Source organism: Aythya ferina (assembly GCF_964211825.1).
Source record: "Aythya ferina genome assembly, chromosome: 18".
NCBI classification, from domain to species: Eukaryota; Metazoa; Chordata; class Aves; order Anseriformes; family Anatidae; genus Aythya; species Aythya ferina.
The window spans coordinates 6,676,084-6,696,641 of record NC_140317.1 but is presented as its reverse complement, the minus strand read 5'-3'; the positions used below and the strand labels follow the sequence as shown (position 1 = coordinate 6,696,641).

At 37.8% G+C, this 20,558-nt stretch overlaps 1 protein-coding gene across 2 annotated transcripts; it reads left to right on the top strand.

Moving 5' to 3' along the window:
- Nucleotides 1-1,407: 1,407 nt before the first annotated feature.
- CEP95 (centrosomal protein 95) lies at nucleotides 1,408-19,542 on the top strand. Of its 2 annotated transcripts, none has more exons than XM_084491836.1 (22): nucleotides 1,408-1,526; nucleotides 2,844-2,972; nucleotides 3,943-4,050; nucleotides 5,025-5,138; nucleotides 5,866-5,974; nucleotides 6,422-6,531; nucleotides 7,485-7,619; nucleotides 8,460-8,674; nucleotides 9,110-9,179; nucleotides 9,848-9,894; nucleotides 11,161-11,282; nucleotides 11,590-11,719; nucleotides 11,907-12,021; nucleotides 12,882-13,057; nucleotides 13,322-13,414; nucleotides 14,330-14,480; nucleotides 15,936-16,096; nucleotides 16,895-16,969; nucleotides 17,474-17,626; nucleotides 18,786-18,932; nucleotides 19,026-19,097; nucleotides 19,171-19,542. In XM_084491836.1, the coding sequence occupies exons 1-22, from the start codon at nucleotides 1,505-1,507 to the stop codon at nucleotides 19,345-19,347; spliced, it is 2,631 nt and encodes an 876-aa protein (XP_084347962.1). In that variant the 5' UTR covers nucleotides 1,408-1,504; the 3' UTR covers nucleotides 19,348-19,542. The 2 variants fall into 2 exon arrangements, with proteins under 2 accessions (XP_084347962.1, XP_084347961.1); XM_084491835.1 differs by having other exon boundaries at nucleotides 11,587-11,719.
- Nucleotides 19,543-20,558: the final 1,016 nt, after the last annotated feature.

Sequence of the window (20,558 nt, the reverse complement as noted above, 5' to 3'; positions counted from 1 at the left end):
AAATTATCAGATCTTCTCTATTAAATTTAGCTTAACGCATCTTGATTTTTTTGTTTGTATATATATAACTGCTGTTACTGCGCTCTTTAACCTTGCTAAGTTTCTGAAGAATTGAAAAAAATAAACAAAAGCTCAGAGTCTCTGATGATTTCCGCCTCGCTTGCATGCATTTTAGCCTGCAAGTAACTCCTTTTAATTTCCTCTTTTAAAAGAAACTTCCTCATTTCTGTTCCACCCCTTCAAGTTAAACATCTTTGTTGATTCTTCTGTTCTTGCTTTGAGCAAACATACGCAAAGCAAATCAAAAGAACTTTACAAAGCTGTATATGTATCAAACAGAAATCTATGCTTAATTTCAGAAGTACTGATGTGCATTTGCTTCCATGTGCAGAAGCTCTTTTGTTTTTATTAAAGTGATCTGTGCATTTAATTATATACCTACAAATTATGTCCTCAGACTATTACAGCTGTCATTTTCTCTGTTTACTTGCTGCCAGTCATTTATTTCCACAGTCACAATTAGGTTCTCAGCTGCTTCTGTCATGCTCCAGGAGCTGAAGGATAAAAGGCACCATTATTTATATTTTTGCGTGACTTGATGCAACATGGAAGTTCCAGAATACCTAAGCAATGCCCTATACTGCTGCTTGGTAAGGATAGTTACATGCTTTCACCATTCAACACCTCCAAAAACCTGTACTCTAGCACTTAACAGCACACTAAGCTTCTCTAGACAAAACCTCATAGATTTTACTTTTAAGAGTTCTCCCCTTCACTTATGAACGTCACTGTTACCCTGCACTTCCCAGGCAAGCTTACACAGCCTACAGAATTACAACGAGCCTCCACCCACACAATAACCCCGTCAGTGTACAGCCACCATCACTGCCCACTCGCAAACAACCCCAGGCCAGGGCTACAAGTTTTTAGAAATCTCCCCTGCCCCACCTGACCTCCATGCTTTATTTTGAGAAAAGCAAATGCTCAAACAAAACAAAACAAACTAAAAAAGAGGGAGGGGGGGTCAAACGAAAAACCCGTCCGGGTCCAGTGCGATGGGGGCAGAACACCTCCGACGAGGCCTCGCAGCGGGCCAGGCGCTGAGGCCGCGCCGCCATTTTATGGCCCAGGCCCCGAGCTCGGCCCAAGGAGGCTCGGGCGGCCGGGCCGGGCTGCGAGGCCTGGGCTGAGCTCGAGGGCCAGAAGCCGGCGCCTGACACGGGGCAGGCGCTACGACCAGGGCCTGAGGAGAAGAAGAAGGGGGGGGGGGGTCACGGGGGTAGAAGGGGCCGCGCCCCACCCTGCGGCCTGGCTTCCAGCCCGGGCTCCCCCGGCTCTGTTTCCACAGCGACCGCGGCTCTCCCACAACACCGCCCCTACAGCCCCGTACACACAGGGCCCGGTAACGCCAGGCCCCGCCCGCCCGGTGAACGCGGGGCCTGCCGGGAGGCGCCGTTTGAAGCGCGCAGCGGCCGTTGGAGGCGGGCGGCGCTGAGGGGCGGCCATGGACAGCGCCGAGCGGGCAGGTAGGGGCGGTCGGGGGAGCCCCGCTCCCGCCCGCGGGCCCCTCCTGAGGGGGCCTCGCGGTGAGGTTGGCCTCACGGCTGAGGCACCACTAGGCCTTATAGCAGCACCTTCCGTTCCGTTCAGACGTCACGTCACTTAAAGTTCTTTTTTTTTTTTTTCCTTGTGTCATGGGTTTTTAAGCATTTTATAGCCTTCCCCCCACCTTTCTCTGGCGACAAGTTCAGACAGATAAAGCTGGAGGTGAATGGTAGCTGAAGCTTTCTAGGGCTTGCCCGGCTGATCTGGAGATGCTCCTCGAACCTCTCATTATTATTTTTTAAAAAGTTATTAAAATGTTACTGTAAAGTGATTTCCGGATCTATATGAAGAGACAGAAAAGTTGTTCTTTCTGCCTCTATAAGAAAAAACAGTACAAAACAGTCTGTTGTAGTAACCCTGCACTTTCTTTTTGCTTCAAAAAATGTCTTACGACTTTTCTGGTAACTTGAAGTCCTTGACAGTACTTACTAAAAACACTGTATTGTTTGCAAAAGCAACAACTAGGGAAAAACATCTTAAGATATCATAAACAGACAAGAAGACTTTTTCTCTTCCAAGGTGATATTTGAATTGGGTGGTGAGGAAAAACATCTGTAGAGAAAGCATGTCCCTCAGAGCACTTTGAATTCAGTACTCAAAAGTTGCGGAAAAATCCAGCTCTGTGTGCATCCATCTCTTACTGTGCTCACTGGAGTGAAGTAGCTCCATATTCTTGTAATCCTTAAACAGCGAGCTGATAAAAATGGTCCTTGAATTTAAACTTCCATGAAAAATACATACGTTCGTAGTGTTATCATAGCCTAAGGATGTGAGAGAAACTGGGTTTATAGGATGTGTGCTTTTTTTTTTTATAAGTGGATGTCATTTCTGATTCTTTATAAAGGAACATCCGTGCTTATTTTATCGTGTTGTACAAGGTTTGAAATTCCTAGTTACTCATCCAGATCAAAATTTGCTTTTCTTTATTTGGGAGGAAAAATGCCTGCCTAGTCTGTGGTACTTAATACATAAGTACCCTTTGGCTCTCTGCTCCAGCTGTGCTCCAGCTGTGTACTTGAAGCAGATAGTGGCGTGTGCCATCCCTCATGCTGTGTGTGGGTGGAGGAAATCGGGTGTGGGACAGAAAGCATAGCACTGGTTCAATACTTTGGGTGATCGAGGTAGTGTGATTGTGATCAACCATGTATGGTGGAGTCAAAACCACTTCTTTCACTGTAACCATGTATTTATTTATGTGTCTTTCAGTTCTGTTGTTAATCTGTTTTACTTCTTAATAGATTGGGTTGATGTTGCCAATGAACTTTTAAGGCGCTGTCACATAAACCAGAACATAAAGCATCTCTCGGAATGTGGTGCTGATGTGTTTGTTCGTCTTTATGAATCAATCTTGGGGGAAAAAGTACCAGGTGGGAACATTAATTTCTAAACATGCTTTTTCTTGTCTCTGCATGTTTTGTAATGAACAAATTCAAGTTTGCACAATGTATTTATTACATATATAGGGTTTTTAAAGTATTGTATCATTTCTAAGACAAACACATAAGACTCACTCTCTGAACAGATTTAAGTAACACTTTTTTTTACTGCTATTAACAGCAGCTGCAAGGGAAGCGCAGTAATACAGCTACAGTAGAATGTTTTCTAATGAAAATTATGCCTTAAAGCTAATACCTGTGAAGGGTGTGAATTGACTCATTTCTGTTAAAGCAGCATTACTATCAAATCCTGTTCTTATAAAATGCTTAGTACCTAGTCTGCTAAGAGAAACTGCAATTTAACTCTTGTTTAGCCCACGTCCGTTTTACTACAGTGACAATTGTTCAGGAGTTATACATTTACATATTTGCTTGTTTTATGGTAAACTATTTTGTTTGGGGAGCATTAAGCATCTCCTTGCTGCAGGAGATTTAATAGCACTGACCTACATGCCAGCTGTTGGAGGTAGAAGTTCTGTTAATATAAGCCCAAAACTAAAAATAATTAATGTTGCTCCCAATTAAGTAGAATACAAGACTGTCCTGCTAGTTGCTGACAGAGAAGGAAAAGACCTTAAGGCAAACTGTAATTCAAATTTAATGCTGTTCACTAGATACGTGTGCTAGGAGTGAAGGAGAAAAACTATATAACTAGTCCCTATTTTTGAATTCAGTATCACAGCTGATAAAATCGTCACACCTTCCAGTGGATATTCCATGTTTGTGCTCAGTTTTTATTAAAGATTTCATACAACCATATGATTATTGGGCTTTTTCACCAAATACACAAGTAATTTTTACTTACAAGTTAGTATTTTAAAAGTAAAAATATTTTAGTAAAAATATAAGCAATAAACTATCTATTTATGTAGCCTAAAATGTATGCATTTGTTTTAAATAGATTTCATAGCTACTCCTAGAACTCAAGAGGATGATGCACATAATGTACAAGCGGTAATTGATTCTCTAGCACTGGACTACTTGCAGGTCAGCTTGTCGCATATCACTGGTGAGTACTCATTTTAATATTGACAAGCACTAGCTGAATGTTTGTTTTAATTGAACACTTTATAAGAACCATATGTTACAAAGCGTGCTATCGTACAGCAGGATCTTTTCACCTGCAGTGACTGTCATCAAAACACCGAATCCTTGCTGTGGACATCAGGTTATACACTTAGAAAGTCAAGAATAAATATGAGTCCTCTTGTGTAACACAGATTTGTAGGAAACATGAAAGTTAACAGTAATACTCACTTTGTCTGCTAAAGCACTACCTGAAGTTTTTACTGGCTCAATATTTTCACAGAATCATAGAATTTTACAGTTAAGCTTGGAAACTGAGCTTTAAAACCTGAGCCTTGAATTTCGAACTTGATATCAAATTCTAATATTTGATGTGTAAAAGATTTGGACCACATCATGTCTATCCTTTACACACACAATCACTTTGAGTATTCATATGTATAGCCTTGAATAACATAGCCTGCAAAGAATGAAAACTGCTTGACATGCAGTACCTCTTTCTATCTTGGTAACTGTACAGTACCGTATAGCTGATATTTGTAATCCTTCTTGCCAGTTCATAGACGTGGTTGATGCTGTCGCTAATATGCCTAAGTGCATAGTAATAGCGTCCCTCTCTGAGAATATTCCTGTGTATTTTAGATATATATTTATGTGTGTGTGTGTGTATGTGCTATTATTATTTTTTGTGGAAGTAATTGTAGAATCAGTAAGCTTTTGATTATTAGAACTGAAAATATGCAACTTTAGGATGCTTTTAAGATATATTAAGTTTATGCATGTAGCCATACACAAGTGACCAGCTTTTCTTTGAGCTGACACCTTCACAAGAATTTCCAGTCTTCAGAATTATTATTATTATTATTATTATTATTTTTTAAGAATTTCAAACTTATTTTTATTCTAATAATTAGTAGAAGTACTGATTATTAATGTGTGGCACTACCTTCTCTTAAGGTGAGAACATTGTGAAAGGAGAAAGGGAATCTATCAAAAACCTCCTTGAAATATTTGATGGCTTATTAGAGTATCTTACAGAAGAAGTCAGTGAATCCTCTTCTCAGAACGGAGGTGAGTGAATAGACAGATGTCCAAATTTAAGGTATCATGTTCTGATAATACAGTATTATGGACAGCTGCTTACTTTTTTTTCTGTTTGTCTGCTATCAAGTCAGCTTGCCAAGGGCTTGAAGTTCTTGTGACCAGAGTTCTTCACAGTTCAGTACTCATGGACAGAATACAGCTCCCAGAGTAGATAAAAACCATTCCTTTGCTGTTCTCTTCAATAGCACCTACAGGGAATGATTACCACTGGAAAATGCAAGCTTTGTGAAGCCTTGTTTTGGGGTGCCCAAGATCAAAAAAAAAGTATTTCCAATGTAACAAAGATTTCTTTGGTGTTTTTGCCATCTTTATGACCATGGCAACGCAGAAGAGGAGAGAGACTGACACTGACCACAGGGGGGGAGGGCTGGAATTTGGAGGCCAAACTGAGTAACTACATTCAGTGTTTTCTTGAGCAGTAATTATGAAAAAAAATATATTTTTTCCCAAAACTTGTTAAAAGGTGAGAATTGGAGAATGTAATCTTTCTGCTTCACTTGTGTGGTAGGGGTTCTGATTTTTCTAGTTATAAGTACAGGATTTAATTTTGCGGAAGAAGAAAGTTCATAATTTTAGATATCATCCTTATTATGTTTTATTATTCTTAAACTATTCTGATAATATTGGTAATAATATGTTAGTTTATGCATAGAATTAGTTTTCCTGAAAATTAATGCCTCTTTATTATTAACAGTTGAGATAAATGAGCCGCCCAATAACAAAATTCAAATCGTATCTCCAGAGCAGCTGGAAAGCAATGGTGGTCAATTTACGCTGCCTTCAAAACTTTCATCAGTTTCAGGGTAAGAATAACTTTGAACACTTTAAGTATTTATACAGTAATTGACTACTGTTTTTGTATATCTATAGAACAGCTAGTAGTTTTCAATACTATGCAAGTAGGAAATGTACTAATTACATCTTTCTGGTTAGGCAACAAGAGATGTCTAGAACTTTTTTGTCTATGAAGAATGCTGATGGCATTTTGTTTCCCTTAATCTTACTTTGCATGTGAAATGAGACTGGTTCAAACCTTTGTCGCAGTTTTAAATGATCACATTTTAGTTAAACTGCATTAGATCTATCTTTATGACTTCTGCATTGGTTTGTTTTGTGGAAGCAGGCCTCTGATGTCCTGTGCTATAGAAGCTAACTGAAGTAGAGCTGGGACTCTTTTGCAGCTCCACCTTGTGGACTGAAGAGGCAAAGACTTTTAGAGTAAATATTTTGCCACTTCATGTTCCTTTTAGTTCCCAGTCAGAACTTTTCATTCCGTCCCGTGATGTAGATGGATCAGAATCTACCAGTGAATTAATTAGACTTGGAGATACTGCTCATTCGTTCTCAGAGAGACGGGAAGGTGAGTTTGGGTAAATATATATTTAAAAAAAATAATCTATAGTAATATTTATAGGCTTTGCAGATAGTAAAACTGTTAGGCAGTTTAAATATGTCAATGAATCACAGTAAATAAGTAACAAAATCAAACGTCCCTTTCTTTTGAAACTTCTCTCAAATTTAAGTATTTATGCTTCTGATAAGTCATACTTATGCATATATAGAAATACACATTTAAAGAGCAATGCATAGCCTTTAAACAACTGTTATGTAGGCTTGAGGTACCAGCACTTTTCACCTTTTTATTTAATGTTATTCCAAACAAATACTATCTTAAATTCTTATTTTTCAAAAAATAAAAAATAAAAATCATACAGTAAGGAAAGTACCTACCTGCAGTTGATCTTGTTGGAGTTAGAATGTGGATTTCCTAGAGTAGGTATTTGAGACTTTTTCATGGCTGCTGAGCTACGTTACCTGAATAAAGGTTTTGTTGTTTGACTTCTAATTCAGTCTTCCCTACAAAGATTTTTTTTTTCCCAGAAGATTAAGAGATTTCTGAAGCTTTTAATTTGCAGTGTAAAGAGTATTATTTAAAATAGTAAAATGACAATTTTAAGTTCATTTTTAAAGGAGATGTTAGAAGTGTGGGTCACTTAGTAATATTATGGATGGCTCTTGAACAAATAATATGCACATCATTTAAATGGAGCCCATTCCTATTTCAGTGACATTCCTATTGGTGACTAATTTTTCCAAGTGGAAGCATAAAGAAATATTATGAATTAGTATTAGAGAATGAAGGTACAAGTAGACATTAAGTCAGACTTATTTTAATGCTTGCCATTTGGTCATAGTATGGATCGCTGAGGTCAAGTTACTAATTATACCTAGTAAGAAAGTTGTCTGTCTAAACATCTCATAACAAAATGCTTTATAGTTTTTAATTTGATCTTTTTCAAACACCATGTCTAGAATTCCAGTTTCCTGAATTGTTATCAGCAGAAGTGAGGAAGGATATAGAAGAACTAAAAAACTCAGAGGTTATTGCAACAGCATCTAGACAGTTCTCTCAAGCTGAAAAGGCCATTGTGAAGGAAAAAGAAGATGGTAAGTACCCAGTCTCCACATCTAACCTACCTGATTCTGACTAAGGGAACATGGAGAAGAGCTTTACTCATGGCTAGAAGCACTCTAGCTATATTTTTAAAAATAAATAAATAAATAAAGTTCTTCAGAAACATTATGCTTTATATTTTATTGTCCCAGAGGCTGAAGTTCACATAGTCTAGGGTATTTCTGCTTAGCTAGGTATCAGCTCAGCTTCAGCTCTTTTTTTTTTTTTTCCTCCCCTTTTTGTGGTTCAATTTGTGAAATACAGAAAGTAAAAAGTTCTCTTGGAAGATTCTAGCATCCAAAATCATGTTCTACAGGGGGATTTCATGCTGTTCTTAAGGACAGTGATGAATAGATTATCTTGGGTGAATCATTCTGACAGATGGCAGCCATCTTCAGTTGTCCCTGGCCTCTAATGAGTATGGCTCTGTCAATGCTCAGAATTCCTGCAAGTTGTTAGGAATTCCCCAGCATGTGTCTCAAATGACCATCTTTTTGGGGAAAATAACACCCAATCAGAAGGTATTTACCAGGTAGGCATATAGCTACATTCTGAGAACAATATGTTCTACAGTCATGGAAAAACATGATGCTCTTTGAGAAGTGGTAAAACAAGGAGGGCCTGCAGTATGCAACATTGTAAACAGAGGAAAAAAAAAAAGTACCATAGAAAGGCATAAAAATCTTACAGTGCTATTCTGTATAATCCAACAAAGATTGTAGTTACCATTAGATACTTAAACATCCATCTAATATATGTAGAATATATTAAAAATAACATTCTGCTTTAATAGATTAGATAATGCTTCAAGTTCTTTATATTTGTCTCTTAAGAATCAACGGAGTTTGTTCATACTGATGAACTTCAAAAAGACGGTTTGAGTTCCAGTGCTAAGAAACTTGGGGAGCCTATACGCCAGGCTATTCCCTTGCTACCACCATTTCAGCCTGCTGAAGCCAGATCTCATGATCCTGTGGAGAGACGTTATCAGAGCTCAGACAGCCAGTCAGCAGCTTTGGTTAACTGTCAAGAACTGGAAACTCCTACTGTAAGTAGAAACCCATCCTTTGATTTTTATTAATTAATACTGCTTTCCTTTTAAAACTGTCTAGTATATTTGCAGAATGAGAATAATTGGTACCTGAAAAACATTTCTGAATGTATCTAAAAATGGGTTTTAAATTAATTCGTCACTGAGTGGTCCAGACTGGAAGTTAATTTGAGTGTGGGGGTGTTTACGTTGTATGCATGGAGATACATATATATGCACCTCCATAATCATAGATGGAGTTATAAGTGTATGTCCAAAATCAATGTAACTGCACAGTTAACAGTGAGGTAAGCAATAAAATGATAGTTGCATTTTCTGTATTGCTACCAATAAAATGAGCATTGCTTGCCATACTCAGACAAATCTAATGTGCAGCTTTCCTGTCAAAACTTTCCTGTAAATTCATATAAACCAGGTCAATTTTTCTTTCAGCTTGAAACATCACTTACACAAAAAACTGAAGATGTTTGTAGTAGTCTTCCTCTATCAAGGAAAATCCCTGGTGAGAGAGAATTTTGCTTCCCATAGAACAACTCTGTTTTGTCAAACGTTGCTTTTAATTTTATTGGCACTATGAGAAACATGGTTTTGAAACTACTAGTGCATCTTTTTTAAATTCAGCCACAAGTTCATATTTCTATCTCTGTTTTATATATAGAGAAAAAAATAGATTACTTTCAAACTGTTCATTCTGCTCAAGAAAAATAACTTGTTCCCAGTACAACTTCTTTCTTAGTTAATCCAATTAGATGTGCCTATGCTACAGAATTTGCTTCCAGCAGATAACTCCTACAGCTGAGCTTACTCTGAGCAGAGGAACATGATCCAAATATAAGCCATTTTCAGCTTGAAGAAAAAGTTCTGAACTGCTATTGTATAAAAGATTTAGAAACTGGTTTTCAGTGCTTATTTGCTCTGTTGTCTGGGAGACACCAGATGCCTCTTTAGTTTCCATAGCATTCCCATGGCACTGAAAATCCAGAAATTGAGAAATTACTGAAACGAAAGTCACAACTCTGTAAACACAGTTGCCTTGTTCATTATGTTCTCTTGGACTGATTTGGTTCAACAAGCTATGGATTACATCTTTTTTGTAGTTGTTCTACACATTAGTAGGCACAGTGTGGTCTACGCTATCAACTAACACTTACCTGTCATATGTTTCTGCAGCAGGAGACAAGATGGTCTCAAGTGGTGCTGAAAACAACATGGCAAAGGTAAATGTTGCATCTTTACCATCTTTGTGGAAGTTCAGTCAATGCATTTGGAATCACACAGTTCTTTTGTTATTTTGTGGCACTTCAGAGCTTTCTTCAAACCTGCTTTTGGGCTTCTCGCTTCGTTATACAATTAGTAATGCAATGTTGTTATACTGCGACCACATAGTTTTAAGTCACATCAATTCTTTCAGGAGTTGTTTGCTCCAAGAGGTATAATTGCCAGTACCTATTGTGTTTCAATTCATAAGAAACAGCTACTAGTTATCTTGTTTTTATTCAGAGACGTATAAAACACAAGAGGACATTTCCTTTCTCTGAAGCGTATCAGTATTCTAAATTAGTAAGAATTTTTGTTTTCTGGGGTTATTCAGATGCCAGTAAAATTTAGATTTTGACCCCTTTCTAAAGCTCACTGAGCTGCCTGTTTGGATACTTGCTTTTTATTTCCTTGTATTGTCCCCTGCTTTTCAAAAACCGAATGATGCAAAACCTACAAACTCATCAGCAGATGCCATTCTGTGCTTGTAGAAGCATGTCTGTGTAGGAAGTTGCCTGCTCTGGAAATTTTTTTTTTTTTTTTTTTTTTTTTTTTTTTTGCCTTCTGCAGCCACAAGAGGTACTCGCAGACTTCATTTGTTCCAAAGGCTGTTTTCAACAGTCTTTACTTTTGCATTGTCTGCTTAAAACATTGTCTTTAAAATTATTTTTCCATTGGTGCATTTGCAAGTGTATGTGTGCTAACCCTGAACATTCCAGTTTGAACAGATCAATTACCATGCAATACCGAACTGTTGTAATTAAATGGCATAAGGGCATAAGTACATAACTGATTTCTTTTGGTATGTTTGCAGCTTAGACCATACTTGGGGAAGTTCAGCTTACTTGCATTACTTAGCATTAGTTCCAAGCTAGTGAGGTAGTATACAGGGGTACTGATATCTAGACTTCATTCTTCTGACATGGTGGTTTAGCTCCAGATGATTCTTAAACTAATCTATATTTTTGCTAGCTTATTTCTTTAAACATCTAATTTTCTAAAACACAGTATCTTCAGTCAGGGGTCACGGACATGTAACTACTTCATTTATATTTATATATAGCATATATAAAATGCATATGCATATATATATATTATGTGATTATATGATTTGAGATGGTTCTTTTATAAAAACTGTTGTAGGGTCTCCCTACCACCATGATCTATGGTATTTTTGAGCATTATTGTGGAAACCTTAATAAAATCTTAAATAATCATTTTTCTAGGTTCCTTGGGTATATGGGACTTCTACATCTGCTTCCCCCTTAGATCAAAAATTCTCACTACATACTGAGCAAGTAGCACAAACTCCAAGACCTCAATCAAGGCATCTGCCTAGAAAGAAAAGGCAAGTTCAGTTTTCCTTTTACTGATCCAAGCAAGCACTTTCCTATACAACGCCCACCACTTTTTTTTTTTTTTTTTTTTTAATGCAGTCTCTTCCTTGGCTGCACGACAGTGAAAGGTTAATTTTAACAAATATCCTTCCTACTTCTGTCACATACACATTTTCTTAAATACAGTTATTTACACAACCAGATTTTACTTAATCCTATAAAAATGTGCTCATACAAAAAGTGAACTGGAATTGTATGAGGTAATGCTTATCTATAAGTTTTTAGAATAGAAATGAAATCTCTGTTTTGTTTTAGCAGATATGAAAATTCTACCACAGATTCACTTGAAGAGTCTCTTTCCCCCAGAACAACAAAAGAAAATCTATCTAACCAAGAGCTTCATCAAGTATCAGAAAAACTTTCTCGCAGGTTAAATGAACTAGATTTAGTAAGTGAAATCTTTGTTGTATCCAAGCAAACTGTCCTTAGAAGTAACAGCTGGAAACAAGAATATACATTTAATATTAATGAAAAGAAAATCTTCAGTTAACACCTGACTTGACAGTTCTAAATTTTGAATGAACTATTGAACCTGAGTCCTGCCACACCCTCTTACCCCCAAATCTATCCAACAGATGTTAAAGAGAGCTTTGGGCGGGCATGCCAGAGAAGAGGAGTTGACAGACGAAGACAACCTGTCTCAGCACAGTGACAGTGTCATGGATTATCGCAGAAGGAAAACTAAGCAAGGTAATGTCTCTTATGATGCTTAAGTATTAGGATGGAAAGGAACATCAAAAAAAAACAAAACACCACAAATCCTTCTCGTCAAAGCCGATGCATTGAACTACACCTAGTTTCACTAAGTTTTGTATTGTGCTCTTTGACTTGTATTTTCTGTTTTAGATCCAAATCTGAGCAACAGTAATAGAATTACAATTAAGTTCCCATTTAATGGTTTAACTAGCTATGGTAAAACTCCACAGAAATACAAGGCAAATACAGCTGCAGTGAAAAGCGTACACGAAGTGGGGCAAGAGACAGAACACACAAGTGCATTTGACAGAACTGTGACTTTAAAGTGAGGGCTTGTTCACAATACTGTGCTTTCTTTGGTACTGAACACAACATACACATCTAGTTATCTTACACCAGGCAGTGTGTGTGTTGGTAGCAATACAATTATATAACTACCCTTATAGGTACAGGAGATTAAGAAAAAAAAACTATCACATAACTTGATCTAATCCACATGTACAACATCATGTTGCAAGATGAAGCTGTTTATGACCCTTGTCAGTCTCTGACCTTGAGTTACTTTCAAATGTTTTTGCTGCTTTATCCTTTCCTATCTTGAATATCTCCTGGCACTTCTGCTATTATACACGCCCCAACACATGTGATTCAGGGCAGGGATAATCCTAAAGGCAAAGGCTTTAGATTTTTATGATTTAATTTGTGCTAAACACTTGAACTTTTCTGCTGTGGAAAGATTTTTGGTGTGTGTGCCTTTTTTAAAAAACAAACCCCCAAGCTTTATTTTTCCTTACACATGGCTGGAGGCTTTTTCATTTCAAGTTAAATAGTTGATGCAACAACTCTCCTTACAGACACACCACATGCGAAGTACCCAGTCAGGCCACGATCCCTGTCTCCGTCCTCACCCTCATCTCAGCGTCAACTTTTTTCTGAGTTAGATGTACTTCACAGTAATGGAAAAGGGCAAATGAGGAAAATACGTAACCAACTGCAAAAAGAAAAGGATGAAAGAACACAAGAAGCAAAGGTAACTTCAGGGTTAGACCTATCGACTATTCTTACCAGTAGTTATACTAAAAGTATTAAAACTGAATGTCCTTACTGCAGACACTTGGGATTTTGTACTGCTGTATTGGTAGACTGCTAAGAAGAGATGTAGACCCCAAATCTTGCCGCAAAAAGAAAAAAAATAAGCGGAAGAATCAACTTTGACCCATACACTGAGAAGTTAATGACGTAGTCATATGGATTGGTCATTTGCTTTGCAAATCCTCTTATTTTTGCTTTCTAGGTGGTTGCTAAAGCTTATGAAGATGAACTAAGAATTTATGAAGCTAGGGAGAGGCTTAGAATTTCCAAACTCAGAGAAGAAGTCAAGGAAATGGTATGTAATGCACTGTGGTGCTCGTTATCTTAAAATTTGTCTAAATGCTCCATCTAGACACTGTGCATGGCATGAATGCAGAAACATCTTGACTCTAGTGTCAGTTACTGTGCTGTATGCTGTTCAAATAGTGAGCAGAGGGACATCTTTTCAAGTTTCAACATGTGTAGGTATTATTCTTAGGGGTAACTTAACCACCGTACTTTTTACATGAAGTGATAACTTCAAGAGACTCTGATTTAAAGAACTGAAGCAAAGTAAGAAGATAGTTCAGGCTAGTCTATGGAAACTTCTCGTGATGATTTGAAAAGTAGTGTTAGTGCTAGTGATCATTCCAAGAAAACGTTTGAGTAGTGAGATATTGCAGGCCTTCTCAGATAGGTACTTCGTCATACCTGCCCCCAATCCCCTTAAGAGCTAGGTTGATCTGGTTGGATCCCCCATACATTACAGGTAATTACGGCAAAATATTGTCATAATCTTTTTCCAGCTACTGTAAAAGTCAGGTTTTTTTGTGCAAGGATGATTCTCTGCTGCTATGAATCTGGCAAAGGGGGTCTTGCTACTTACTTGCATACTACTGGAACAGCAAGGAACTTAAGCTGGTAAGCTGTGTCATCCTCATGTGGGATGCACTGGCCATTTTCACAGCCTTTGCAGAAGTGATCCATAGGCTGCTGCGGTAATGCTAAGTGCTGCAGAAGAACTGAGGTTATGCAATAGTGAGATTTAACCTTTATTTGAACCCTGGCCTGCATTTGGTAAATTCTCGACTTCTGGAGAATCCAATTCAGTATGTCCAATTTCTCATTCTACAGTTTCAAAGCCATTTAAGTTCTGATATCCAAACTATGTGATCTATCAGTCTTTCCCTTCTCATACCTGTTCTCCATCTGTTTTACATCTGCTCCTAAGGAACAAGAATACAAAGAAAACATCTTTAAAGAACCTCCAAAAATGCCTCAGCCAGTGAAAGTTTATTCTAGAAAAACCACACCTCGGAATCCCAGATACAGCCAGTGGATTCCAAAACGAGGGACTGTGAAGCCAAAGAAAGCAGCTCCAAGTAAGAAATGCAAAACTATACTTGGTGGAAAACTGGCATCCTTTGAAAGCATTAGTTGAACTCCAAGAATAAAGGCATTGGTCCAACATATACCAGTCAGCTGTAGCATTTTCCCCTTCTTATGACCTCCATATGTCTGGATTTTTGTTAGGGAAGATAATGCTTTAAGTAAATGTAAACCACCCATGCACAATTCAAAACTGTGACCCATTTGCTACCTCCTTAAAATCCCCTGGATTACTTTCAATGCTTGTTTCCATTACTGCTACTCCTGTACTTGCTCCACTATACTCTGAGCTCAGTCTTTTTTTTTTTTTCCCCCTTTTTTCCTTTTTTTTCCTGAACATGTATTAGATTTAAATTTGGGCCTGTAGCTTGAGTGGGCTGGTGCTGAGCCATGTGCAGGTAATAGAGCAGAATGTTTGGTAGGAAAAGACCCTACTGTTGTAGCAGTAACACTGCCACTGGTTTTGCTGAGCAAGTGATGTTCCAAGAACAGCCAACACAAATCACAGACTCAGTCTGTCAAACAGCATTATGCATGCTTATATATAAGGTCACGGTATAATCTCCAGTGTACCCAAATGTTGCTCAGGTATACTGTTTTTTTTCTTTTTGAGTGTTTAAGAGGCATGTACTTGATTAATACCCAGTTGTTTCATTTCCCCGTAACTTTTTCCTGCCACGAAGATCGAAGAAGTAATGAATGCACTGGTTGCAAAACAGTTTGGAGAATGACCTTTTACTCAGGCATATAACGATAGGACTAAGGGAAGTGGTTTTAAACTAAGAGGAGATTTAGATTAGATGTTAAGAAGAAATTCTTCACTCAGGGCGTGGTGAGACACTGGAACAGGCTGCCCAGAGAACTTACGGAAGCCCTATCTCTGGAGGTGTTCAAAAACAGGTTGGATGAGGCCCTGGGCAACCTGATCTAGTAGGTAGCATCCCTGCCTGTGGCAGGGGGGCTTGGAAAGAGATGCTTTTCAAGGTCCCTTCCAACCCAAGCCGTCCTGTGATGATTCGGTTTGTTTTCCACCTATTTATTTGATCTGGCTCTCTCACTGCTACTGCTATATTAGCATTAAGTTGCTGCAGCCAGTGAGAGATGGAAAGAAAGTAATTGCTAATTAGTGATCATCTGAACCATTTGAAAAAAGAAAAGGGTACCTGTCTAAATCAGATTAAACATGGTAAGAGGGAGAGAAATCAAGCCTGAGCTATAAAAGCAATTCTTCACCAGAAAAAAAAAGCCACTTACTTTCTCAGCTGCTGTTCTGACAGAGTGATGCTATGTCCTCCTGGGTTTAAGTTGACATCATAGTAACAGCATGGTAGTTGCATACAGTGTTCAATTTGAAATATTTTGTAACTTAGGCTGACACCGTCTGGAAGACTTTACCACTAAATATATTCTCCAGGAATTTATTGTTTACATCTGTCTTTACCTTGTAGTGGAAGTAAGAGATGATGACCTCCTGCTTCAGCTACTGGAAGAGTTTCCCCACCTGCATATTTCCAACCACATGATGAATAAAATGTGGCGTCAGCAGCTTGCACAGACTGAACAACTTAAGGCAGCTTCTGGCAGAGCTAAGCTAAAACTCCAAAATGAGGTGAGCATTCTTATTCTTACCTTTTAAGTGTTAGCAAGGACAGAACTTCTCACAGAACAGTAGTATTCATCAGTTTGTATTTCATAATAAATGATAAATGCTCTCTATATGCAGCATAGCTAGGGTACACACACATCCAAAGCACAATGTGAAAGGATGTATATCTGAGCTTTGAGATACAGAATGTGGATACTGCTTCTTTAGACTTGCATTTCTATTACAAATATGATATGAGCTAGGTGCATTTTAAAGTACTGTTATCAATGCCATCAGTAATGTAGACAAACTCTGCCTTGAAATCTGAGCAAGCTCAATTAACTGCATACAGTGTCTAAGTAAAACTGCTTTTACTACTGTAACCCCAGGTTTTACAAAATCTCTGCTAAATATTTCTTAGACCTATTTTCTGACAAGACATCATATGCAACTACAGTGAATAAAGTTAAGCCAAATAATACTCATTTAGTCTTAGAAGCAGTTGTTCAAGAAATATCTTCTTCCTAAGATGAGGAGGTTGGTTGAATAGGAGATGTACACACGTAGACAATTGGGCTCAATTTTTTTTTTTTTTTTTTTTTAAAAAGACTGTAGTTTTAAGTACAAATTCTCAACAGTCTTGTAGCTTAAAAGGTATCCACAACATTAGTTGTTTACCTTATGCCTGGTAACTCTCAATATAAATAGCATAGCAGAGGGGCAATATTTATCTTAAAACTCCTACGCACAAATGTCTGTTCTGCAGAATGATGGAAGTAACTGGTTGGTTTTGTTTGTTTGTTTTTTAAAAAAACACTCCAGGTTCAACAAGCCCTGAGGAAGCATGAGCTTCTTGTTGCAATTATTAAAAAAGATCAAGACCATAACAAGAGACTGGTATGTTCTTTGAATGGTATTTGTTACGTAATTTGGAAACTCGCATGTTGAGCTAGCTAGAATGCATACTCCCTGGTCCATGAAAGTGGTTTCTTATTTTATAACTTTGTCTCTTGGGTAGCTGTGGTCTCAAATGCCACAATCTGCTGCTTGCTGTGTGGTCACTGAGGTCATACGAATGGAATACTATTATTACATTGCGCTGTTGCCTTACAAGTATAAAATTCTGAGAACATGCAAGGAGGAAGAATTTCAGGCTCCTGGTATTGTTAAAAACACCAGCAACCACTGCAGCGTTGGCTGCTTAACTATATAGTACTGTTCATGGCAGCAGTTTGCTAAATCAGTGTTAATTACACTGCATTCATAGTTTAAAACTTTAAAATTGGGGTAGGGAGACAGTCCTTCAAAAGGGACCCAACTTATTAGAAATGATTAACAAAGCTTTGCTTGCAGAAAATCTATTACAAGCTTGGTGGTCTTACCTCTATTTTCTCCACTTAGCAAGAATTTAAGCAACGTATCTGCCGACAGAAATGGGCTCAGAATAAGGTGAAAGAAAAACGCCAACAAATTGTTAGAGCCAGGAAATACTATGAAGATTACCGGGTCCAGTTGCGTGCCAAGATGATGCGGGCTAGGACACGGGAAGAAAGGGTAAGTACAAGATGTCTGTCTTGCTTTTCAAGTGTGGAATTCTTCTCTATTGGTTGGACCCTGGTGCTGAGAACTGGCGTTATTGTAGTTGAGGTAATGGTACAAGTAGACAGAGAGCAAGTTAAGCGAACAGAATTTAGGAGCCTGGATTAAGTGGTTAGGTAGTCAAAGCCACAGCTGAAAAGGTTCCTTCTTTGGAAACACTGATACAGTTTAAGGCAGGCCACTGTAATACAAGAAAGGATGGTTGGTGGGGTTAAGCAAAGGAGAAAAATGGTCAGTACCCGTATGGAAAAACAGGGCTGGTAACATGACAAATTGGGGAAATGAAGTTTCATGAAACAGTACAATTAAGAAGTTCCTATAGCTACTCCCCAAAGAAAATATCCTAAATCTTCAGTTAAGGAAACTGATCAAAAACCACTCATTCATGTTTGTTAGACAAAGTGGACTTCTTGACAGATGATCTCTATTCAGGGCTGCACATCAGAGAGCTAAAGTAAGCAAACAGTTGGTATATTTTACAGGAGTAAATGCACAATTCTCACATTTTAAATTCTATAAGTTTAGTGCATAATCCATTTTTAGCAATCTGAGACCTGTGCCTCTCAAGCTCTGCAGTAGTGCAGCTGCTAAGTATTCTTTTGTATGAATGGAAAGCTTGAGTACAGGCTGGATTTCCTGTTACGGGAAATCTGGATGAAGGTCCCAAAGTTAGACAACAGAATACAGGGTGGGCTGTATTCACAGTGCACATTCAGAGTTGGGCTTATATTGTCATATCTTGTGAAGTACTTTTAGAACTCAATAAATATTTGCTGTTCAAGTCACTTTCTTATTAATCTAACTGAACAGATTAAAAATTTACTTTTATCTAAAAATTCCAGCTAAGTTAATACTACCAGTACAACTCAGCTTGTCTGTGCCACCAGTACAAGATACTTACTATACTTATCCACAGGGAATGACCCTATCTTGTGATCATTCTTTCATCATGAGATAAAGCAGCTGAAAATGTTAATATATACTTAAAAGCATCTTATTCAAATTAAATTGGTTGATCTAAGCCTTATATTCAGAAAAGCTTAGTGCTTCCAAAAACAACCAAGCTTTTGTAAGTTTCTGGGAAAATTTTGTTTGCTTTTTTAATTGTTGGCAGATATTTAAAAACTTATTTGAAGAAGGCTTAGAAATTCAGAAGCAAAGACTAAAGGACCTCAGAGCATATGCTCAAGAGATGCGTGCTGAGCAAAGAAGAGAGCATCAAAATGAGTTAGAGTCCATGGAAAACTATTACAAAGATCAGGTAAGTTTAATCAGCAATAAAAGCCAGTTAATATTTTAAATACTAAAAGCCGTTCCTTTAATTGGTTCAACTCAAACATTCTTTATGCTTAAGTTTTCCATGCTAGCAGAAGCTTTATCTCAAGAACGCCAAGAAATCCAAACCAGAGAGAAAGCACAAGCACAAGTAAGGATTTCAATTTTATAGTTACTTTCTTTCTTTCTTTCTGTGATATGGTTAATACTTGTATTTTCTTCAGATGCTGCAGAAAACAAAAAGAGAATTGAGATCAAGGATGGAAAAGGAAATACAACAACTGCAAACTGCAATAATGCAAAATGATGACGACACCTTTTTTCAAGAACTAGAAGCAGACAGACTGAAATCTCGACTTCAGATGGCTTCCTTTCAATATAGCAAAAGCAATTTCTCATAAGGCATGGTAAATATCACTGCAGCTGTCTGGCTAAGCTGGTGGGAATCTTTAAGAACTGCTGTAACAAGAAGATGGTGTATAGCTGTTGTTCTCTAAGACCAGATCTGTCATCTTGACGGGTCGGAGGGGTAGTTGCTGGTGTCTGGAACTTTGAGCACTTTTATGATCATCAATAAAGTTTTAAAGTACTTTCTATCTTCTTAGAAAGGCTGAGATAATGTTGAACTCAACACAGAAGTAGGATGAAGTCATCCTAGGATGGCTTCATCACAGGATGAAGGCCACGTGTGTTTTAGTGAAGCTGTCTCTGAAACAGTTGATGCTAACCTTCCTATATTCTTATGCTTATTCTACTGCTGGAATTAAAAAGCCATACTAACAGTATTGATCAGAAGTAACTGGGTTAGAAAGCTGACAAAAAAGACAAGTAGATCTCGAAAACAATATCAACACTTCACATTTCCTTTGGAAAGATGAGATAGAGAATGCTGCCATAAACCTGACAAACATCAGTAATTTTAATATATTACTCAAGGGAAGGCTACCTATGTTACAGAATACTGTTTGCAATGAAGACCATATTTTATAATTGCTGTTATTTATAGCAAACCGTATAAAAGACTATTATGTAAACTATAAATATATTGGAAAAAACATTGCTTGAAATAGGAAACAATGGAAATTCTTATGAAGCAGTGATATACAAGCTTCCGCAAGAACCAAATCTTTTGAGGGACCCGTGGATGGCAGTCTTAAATGGTATGTCCCCCCTTGAATGTAATTATGTACATATTTTTAAGTCTCTGCAATTTTTTTCTTACAGTAACTGCTGGGAGAGGGCTACATGTTAGGTCACCTGTATTTGCTGTGCTGCCTTTTAAGGCCTTTTTGTAGGTGTTTTGATCACTGGATTTCACACCAGGGTTTCAAAACTACAAAAACCAAGGCACAAACAAGCAACATTTTGCTTCACTTGGTCTACTTCAAAAGGTGAGCATGGTAACCCTACATACAAATAGACAACCACTAACAACAATCATTTTGTTGTCTTAAAAGCTGATTGTTTGGACTAAAGCAATGTGTACTTACATTATTTTTCTCAAAAATACCCTATGATTTTGTTTAGATGGAGGCAGAGTAATTCTAGTTCTGTCAGCCATAAGATGTTAGAGCCAGTAGCAATTAAAAATTCCAGCATTCAGCTTTTACCT